At 41.1% G+C, this 8,456-nt stretch overlaps 1 protein-coding gene across 1 annotated transcript; it reads left to right on the top strand.

The window, feature by feature from the left end:
- Positions 1 to 4,217: 4,217 nt before the first annotated feature.
- On the top strand, positions 4,218 to 8,189 carry LOC106942858 (CD5 antigen-like; the record flags this gene model as incomplete). Its single annotated transcript, XM_015026199.1, has 3 exons — positions 4,218 to 4,676; positions 6,706 to 6,915; positions 8,158 to 8,189. Coding segments are annotated over exons 1-3 (288 nt in total), but the record flags the coding sequence as incomplete, so codon positions are not given.
- Between the last annotated feature and the right edge of the window lie 267 nt (positions 8,190 to 8,456).

Genomic DNA, 8,456 nt, shown 5'->3' with positions numbered 1-8,456 from the left:
CCATAGCAACAATCTGATGCTGTAAATTTAATCTTTGTTCACAAATACAAATTAGTAAACTTCAATTACAACTGTTTGAGTTTTAGGTTGGCCAATTAAACTAGCCCCTCCCCCACCTCTCCTAGATTAAATCTAACACAGAAGCTGTTAGAGGTGCTGATGTTGTTAACAGCTAGAGGGGCCCCTAAGTCAAATTCTGCTCCAGGCCTTATACGGCCTGGGACCGGCCCTGCATGATGAGTTAAAGCTGCTGCACTGGTGCAGAGATGAGCAACAAACGGGAGATTTAATTCAAAGCTGTTAATGTGGTTTTAGTAGCTCGTCCATTTTGTGTCTGTTGAGTTTTTAATAAGAATCACAGAAAATGTTTTGGTTGTCTGAGTTTTAAGGGACAAGATTTTCTGGTCTCTGTGCGTATTAACTCTGGCTGGCTAAGTGGACACAGCATTTGGTATGACATGATGCACCGTGTAACAGGAAAAATAATCATAAAAATAATAATAAAATAAGATAAAACCAGCGTGATGAGTGACTACAAATCGAACGCGAAAGCTCATCACTGGACTGAACCGCCTAACCAATAACACACCGGCCAACCGGGACCACATACATAAACTTTGCAGCGCAGAGACGGGGCCGCTCACTGGGCAGCAGAGGCGCTGCCAGGAATCTTGGGCCCCATGATGAAAAATAAAACTGGCCCCCCTTCACAGCTGCTGTTAGCATTTCTTTAGTCTATCTGACTCATAAAAAGCATCACAATTTTAAAGGCTTGCAGTCAAATACTGATACTAGCACAATCTTCACTACTGGTGAAGTTTACATGCAACAGTCCACATACTGCATGCAAATAGGTAAATTTTTTGTTTTTTTTATAATCAGTGTTAGTTCATTGAAAGGTCTCTCCCCACCAGCAACAGTCACAGGCATCAAACAAAATGTACATGAAGCAATCCAGACTTCTCAAAAAATGATGTAGTTGCATTTTGTTCAAGCTGCAGAATATGACTAATAAAAAAATGCTTCTTCCACATTTGTTAAAGCTGTCACCATGTTGTGACAGTTTGCTATGAAACTGATAATCTGTGAAGAGATAAATCTCCTCCACGAGCTGCTATTGCTGCCTAGAGAAATGCAGTCCTGACCAAAAACAACCAATCAGAAGAGGGACAGTCTTAACGCTGTCAATCATCCTCATTCACTCACTGCTAAGTGTGCTAATGGAAGATTTTATAAAGAGTGTTTGAATTTCTGTGAGGAAGTGTTGCAGGTCCCAGACGGAAATAACCAGTTTTAACAGGAAAAACCGAGTGAGCCACAGGAGACTTTGGTGCTGCTGTGCTGGTAGCTCTAAACCGAATGGAGTGGAGCTTCCTCGACACACCGAAATCTCGCACTGTCAGTCCCGTAAGGGCTCGCTTCCGCCATCTAGCGGCGTATTTGTGTTATTGCGTGACATTGCTCCAAAATGTCCAAACAAGGTCAGATCCTAAACTAAAATCACAATTTAATCCAACAAATGTGACCACACTTATGGGGGACAGGGAGTCACGCAAGAAATAAATTGTTGTTGTTGTGTAACTGTAAAAATAGTGGAGAGATTGGGAAAATCCACACAGATTCCCTGGAATGATGCTAACTAGTGGGATAGTTACAGAAAATTAAAAACGGGTAAATGTGGAAAAAGGGGATAAAAGTTGGTAGTAAAAAATGGTAGTTTCCCTGGAAGACTTCACAGGTGTGCCTTGCCCAGCCATCTATAGCTTTTTTTTAGCAACAGGATTTGACACCTTCGTTCGTCACTCAGAAACTCATCGACCAGCCATGTACCGCCAGGATGATTTCTGCCTTCCGTTTGTTGAGATGAAATGATATGAAATGTACTGAGAGGTTTGTCTGTAAAGCTACCTTTATACTTTAAGCACCAAATGCTCAGCCTACCCGCTTACCTGTTCGCTCTGAACCAGAAGCTCCCGGAGGAGAAAGGCTGCCGAACTCCAGGCATCACCCCAGTCGTTTTAAGGATGCTTATTGGTCCCCTAAAGACAATGAAAACCCGGGCATTATCGTCAATCAATAAAATCCCAACGGCCCAACTTGAAAATTGAACATTATGCCGCTAAAGCTTTTGTCATTTTGAAGAAGATTTTAAGTTATAGTATATTTTTGGAAATGTCTGGCTCTATCTTCCTCTTACGGATCCCAGGTTCTCTCAACCTGGGATCCGTTTCTGTGTGTGGCCACACAGAAAACAACAACGAGTCACAGAATTACAGAGTTTAATCCAATAGAAGACAACGTATGAAATCACAACAGAATCTGTAGAACAACAGAGACATGCATTCATTTACCTGAGACAAATGGAAAAAAGAAGAAAAGAAAGAAAGAAATGCAAAGACGGAGAATTGCAAGAGCAGATCTAATTTGTTTCTCCTGTGTACAAAGTTTTATAGTAAAGGTGTATTCTTGTCTTTAATTTATTCAAATAAGGCACATCTTTTCTCATCCAACCGGGAGCTGTCTCTGACCCTCTTTAAAGATAGAAACTCACAGCAATTTGTTTTCAAGATCAAACACCAGTTGTCCCCATTATCTAAACAAATAGCTTCTCCTGAACTCCTGCTGTTTTATGGCTTTTCACAGATCAGTGTAAAAGCTGGAACTTCTCCTGTTTTCCCACACAAAGGGCAGATCGAAGATCTTAACAAACAATCTGCTGTAACTACAGGTAAAATATAGGTCAATAGGGCAGAATAAGTTGTTAACTTTAAAACTATAATTAGGCTATTTCAATCAAGACTTGTTAAGTTTTAAAACTAGCATATTCTAAATATATTTTCTTAACAGTCAACAACTCAGAGGTGGAAGTGAAAGTGTTGTGCAACGCAAATAAAGTCCCGTCCAGAACAAACTGTGCTAAATAATAAAACAGCAATTTAAATAATCGAGGTACTCGAATCATTCGAGGAATCGTTTCAGCCCTAGATGTAAACGCCACATGCAAATATTTGTCCACAAACATAAATCATTTTCACCATTCCTCAGCCGCCTATCAATTATTATTGATAGGTGTTTTCCTCAAACCTTCATAAAAGAACCACAGACAACGTATATGAATTTTATGGCCAAGCTTTTGCAAAAGGAGAAGACTAAGCAAACTGTTCCTCCGAGCCGTTCACAGACCGTTCTGAAGACCTTTGGTTACAGCTTGTCTTTTATCAAGCAAAAAGGAGGACAGAGAAGAAAGACAGCAGATGAAATACGACTGCACACAGACAGTATCTGTTAGGTAAATTGTATTACTATCAACTATTTGTTATACTGTTTTATATGTTCTTAGTTTATGTACTCTTATTTGTTTAGTCATATATTTTAAGAACTATTTCTGTATATTAATCATTCTGATTTCCTTTCTCAGAGGGCCTCTCTGAAGAAGAGCAGTGACAGCAGCTCTTCACAGAACGGCCTGCTTTGACCTCTTAGATAGTTATAAAACCATCGCCGTGACGATTCACAACTTGTCCTGTTTGATCCTGGGTCAGGAACTAGATAAGCTAGTGTGAGATAGATTGTGTTGTTAGTGATAATCTTGGCGCTGTGACTGTGTGATGAAGTGTTTCCCCCTTCCCTTTAGAGTTACAGCGCTCTCTGTGATTAGGGATCCTAAAGACAATATAAAAAGAGAGGGGCAGGCAAATGTGCTTCAGAGCAGCAGGAGATTTGTAACTGAAAGCACATCTCTGTCTGTTCTCCTCGCGAGTATTCAGAATCTAACTCTCTCTTGTCTTTCCTGTGTTATTTGCTGTGTTTAATAGGTGTCAACTCTGACAGTTTCTAAGGTAGGGAGTATTCCGGTTGATAAGGAGGCACCTGTGGAAACACAATTCAAGGTCTGGGAAACACACAGCTGTTTCACATGAAGACGAACAGGCAGATGTGACCTCCAGGTCAGTTTATACACACATAAGAAAGAGAACACTTTAAACTGAAAATCACAATAGTACTGAATGTTGATTAACTATTGATTAACATCAGACTGAATATGAACTAAAGTAATAACAAAATGATAATACCAAAACATTTCTAACAATTATTATTATTATCCAAGTAACATAACCAAGCAACGCTTATCCTGACGGAGTAAAGCCTGGTGGGCTGCCAGGCTTATAATACACTGAGGGGAAACCCTGCTTGCACCGTCTGCAGTCATGCTGACATTAAGCTCATGTTCTCTCTCTGTTTCTCCTCCTCATAGCAGCTACACCTGGGCTCATTTCTGTTCAGCTGTGACCCCTTCCTGGAGGGAAGCTGAGCTGCTGCCAACAACATCAGGTTCCCTTTCAGTGGATGACACACCTGGATCCACTCCGGCCACAAGCAGAACCAGGACTGAACTAAACACAGGAACAACAGAGACTGGTGAAACCTCTGAATCCCAGTAGGCCCAGTATGAACCATCTTCATGATGAGCTCCTAGGAAGGAGGCGTCGTCTCTGAAAGCAGCCAAAGACCTGAACTGTGACGTTCAGGAAGCAGCAGATAAAAAAGCTTAAAGTAGGAAGTCTTCAGAGTCTGGAGCCACATCCTGATCACATCAAGAGACGAAGCTTCACTCCACATCAGAGGAAACATGGAGCAAACGGCTCTGATGCTGCTTCTGTGTCTCTGCAGCTCAGGTAGGACTCCACTTTCATCAAACACTAATATTCACTAGAGTTCAAATTAAAAATGATCTGCTGATAAACATGTTAAATGTTACAAACTAAAAAAGTGGAAACAGTTTCTGGTCTCAGATCATAGAGCTGCTGCTACATTTAGTGATGTTTAAATTTTCTACTTGCTGCTGAGGAGCCAATAAAACCAAGAATGGTTGGTTAATGATGTAAAACACTTTGAACAGCCTTGTTGCTGAAATGAGCTATAAAATAAATCTGATTGGCTGATTGATAAGGAGAAGCAGCAGAAACTCTGCACCAGCGCTGAATCTGTGCAGTAAACAGGTGGAGCCTCATAAAATGGCTCCTTCTGCATGAAATCTTCCTCTTGACTCCACAGGTTCTCTCTGAGGTTCTGGTCAGGCCCGTTTGCTGGTCATTGGACCAGCTTCTGGTACCGCTGGTTGTGTTCGTGAAAACGTCTGAGCTCCGTCTGACGTCTCAGGCCGGATGTCGAACTGCCTGCTGCAGATTAGAATCAATCAACCAATCGATCAAGTTTCTTTGTGAAGCACATTTCAGCACCAAGGCGGTTCAAAGTGCTTTACTTCAGAAAAACACAAAAATAAAAAGTCCTAAAAGACACAGTAAACCAGTAAACGGTACATTCAGTCAAAGTGCCGTCGTCACACATCAAAATGTTGTTCAGTGTTTCATTTATTTAGTTTCAAAGCAAATCTGACCAGCCGGGTTTTAGTCCAGATTTAAAGGAACTCAGTGTTTCGGTTGTTTTGCAGTTAATTGTTGAAACGGCTTTTCAGTCATTTTGCTGATGAATGAAAGGTTGGAGATCGGCCTGTAATTCTGCAGGAATGATTTGTTCAGATGGTTGTTTTTATATCAGTGGTTTGAAAACTGCTGGGGGAAAACGCCTGATGACAGCCATGAGTTACTATTTGAATCAGACCAGATGAAATGACAGGCAGGACTTTCTGAAGAAAAGCTGTGGGTGTGATATCAAGACAGGAGCTGAATTTGGCTATAATTTATTCAAAGTTTTTATAGTTGAATATTTGATATTGTGTATTTTATTCTGCCTTTGTTATGTTCAGGTGCAGCATTGATATTGGATTTAGTGTGGATGTGCAGATTAATCCTCTAAGTTTCTAATTTCCTCTGAAGAAATGTGCAGGCCGTGTTTGATTGCAGGTCAGCTGGTTTGTGAGCCTGTCAACTGTGGCAAATAAAACTCAATCATTCTTCATGTTTCTGTTTGCGGTTTCTGCAAAGAGCGTTTCCCTTGAATGCTTTAGTTCAGTCTTTATAGATTTCATGATAAACGTGAAGTTGAGTTTTACTCCATTTACGGTCGGTTCTACCACAGAGTCGTCTTGCAGATCCGACTGTTGGCACATATTTTGTTCCTACAAGACACAACCTTCACTTTAGTGGGAGCAATTAAATCAATGATATCTGAGACGTTAGGGTGGAAGTTATCTAGCAGCTCATCTGCAGGTGGCAGCATGAAGGCGAAGTGGGGGAATATAACTGATTAAAGTTTCTGCTGTGTTTCAGTAGAAGAACATTTTATGACTGAAGCTGTTTGGCTTAATGAGTCGACGGTTTTTGTGGTTTCAAAGATATCAGTGAAATAATCAGACAGGGAGACATCAGTTACAGAGACGATGGAAATATTCACACCTCACTGATGACCAGAACCAGAACCGGAACCAGAACAGACTGGATTTAACAACTTTTACACAAAAACAATGAATTTGACTTTGGTTGGTCTCAGTAAAGACATAAATATAAATGGATAGAAAAGGTGAATAATAAAAACATTTCAGGTTTTACTACAGAGCATAAATAACATTTAGGTCTGGGCTTTAACTAGGCCATTCCAGCATAAAGATGGTGTGATCAGAACCGTCCCTGATAGCTTTGCATCTAAGAGAAGATCTCATAAACACCATCAACAGGATCCTGTCAGCACATCCTACATCAATCTGTCTCTGCTTGTTGTAACCCAACATGTAAATGTTTCTTCCAGCTCTGTCTGATGAAGTCAGACTGGCAGCAGGAAGGAGTCGCTGTGGTGGCCGACTGGAGAAGAAGGATCTGGGAGACTGGAAACCAGTGAATTATTGGAAGTGGGACCGGAACCTTACATCAGCATCTGTAGCTTGCAGACAGCTGCACTGTGGATCTGTGGTGTCGATACAAAGAGATGATGACGACAATCTACAGATCATCTGCTCAGGTGATTTCACATCCTGGTCATTTCCTTCCTGTTCTGCTTCAAACTCCACTTTGAAGTGGAGTTTGAAGCAGTCTGGGCTTCTTCTCCTTCACCTGGATTCCCTCTGGTAGATTTTCTACTGGACCAATCAGCGAACAGAAGAAGTTTGAATGATGGCCTTGATTTGCAGCACAGGAAGTTCAGTCCATGTTGGCAACACGTCCAAATACTGAATTAACATGAACAGCCGCCTCATTCGGCTCTTCTCTGTTTTGTGGTGGACAAATTATTGCAGGTAAAATCTGCTGGTTATATTGTCTTCATTCTAAATGCTGGTGAACTCTCACCAAGTGAAGCTGTCTGGGTTAAATGCACAAGGTTGGGAGATGTTTTCCTGCAGCTGCATGAGAACCAGACCGTCTCTCCCTCAGCCTTGGTATAAAACTCATGTTGTCTCTGCTGGGAGAGTTTTCAGTCAGAAATGTTTCACTATTGATCGTCTTATATGCTCTCTGTGTTGTGCACAATATGCAAATGAACCTGATGGAGTGACTTCATCTAACAGTACTTGGTAATGGATTATTTCTGTATCATGTTTGTTGCCCAGGAAACTTCCAGTAAACTTCTTAGTGTGGACCTGATGCTTTGCATATAATGGACAAACTTTAGCAATTGGGTAAAATTTAAACCTCAACACAGTCCAGACTCTCTGGACGAAGCAGTGTAGAACAGAGGGGCTGGTTTTTACCAGGTTAGTGATTTAATGAACTTTTAGATTAAAGGAACCAGTGGATCAGATTCAGGGTTATAAAAACCTGGATGTCACTGAGAAGAAGCTGACAGCCAAGAGGCGGAACAAAGATTGCACTTCCTCCACAAATTAAGTTTACCGTGTAAAAAGATGATGATAGTTTTCTATTATTCTGTGATTAAATCTGTCCTCACATTTGTTTTTATCAACTGGTTCAGCAGCAGACAATAAAAGGGTGAACTACTAATGAATAATTGATCATTTATAGGTTATTTGTTCTGTTGTAGTGTAATTTTCTCTGTTTAAGTTGATCTTTTTCCACTGATCTCCAGGGCCTGCAGCACAGGGAGACGATAAGAACATTAAACACTAGATTTATTAATGAAACTGCCCAGCTCCCCTCTCTGGTTCGTTCCTCCACTCAGAGTCTGCAGTGATGTAGCTTTGCTGAACAAACTGGAACCAAATTCAGTGAAAATGTTGAAGAACCTTTTTTCTTTCTGCATCCTCAGACTCAGTCAGGCTGGTTCAAGGGACCAACNTTGTTAATCACTCTGATTTCCTTTCTCAGAGGGCCTCTCTGAAGAAGAGCAGTGACAGCAGCTCTTCACAGAACGCCCTGCTTTGACCTCTTAGCTATAAAACCATCGCCGTGAAGATTCACAACTTGTCCTGTTTGATCCTGGGTCAGGAACTAGATAAGCTAGTGCGAGATAGATTGTGTTGTTAGTTAGCGATAATCTTGGCGCTGTGACTGTGTGATGAAGTGTCTTTCCCCCTCCCTTTAGAGTTACAGCGCTCTCTGTGATTA

The sequence above is a fragment of the Poecilia latipinna genome, unplaced genomic scaffold (genome assembly GCF_001443285.1).
Source record: "Poecilia latipinna isolate Pla-1442-1.1 unplaced genomic scaffold, P_latipinna-1.0 Scaffold4611, whole genome shotgun sequence".
NCBI lineage: Eukaryota > Metazoa > Chordata > Actinopteri > Cyprinodontiformes > Poeciliidae > Poecilia > Poecilia latipinna.
This window is presented reverse-complemented; position numbering and strand designations above follow the sequence as displayed.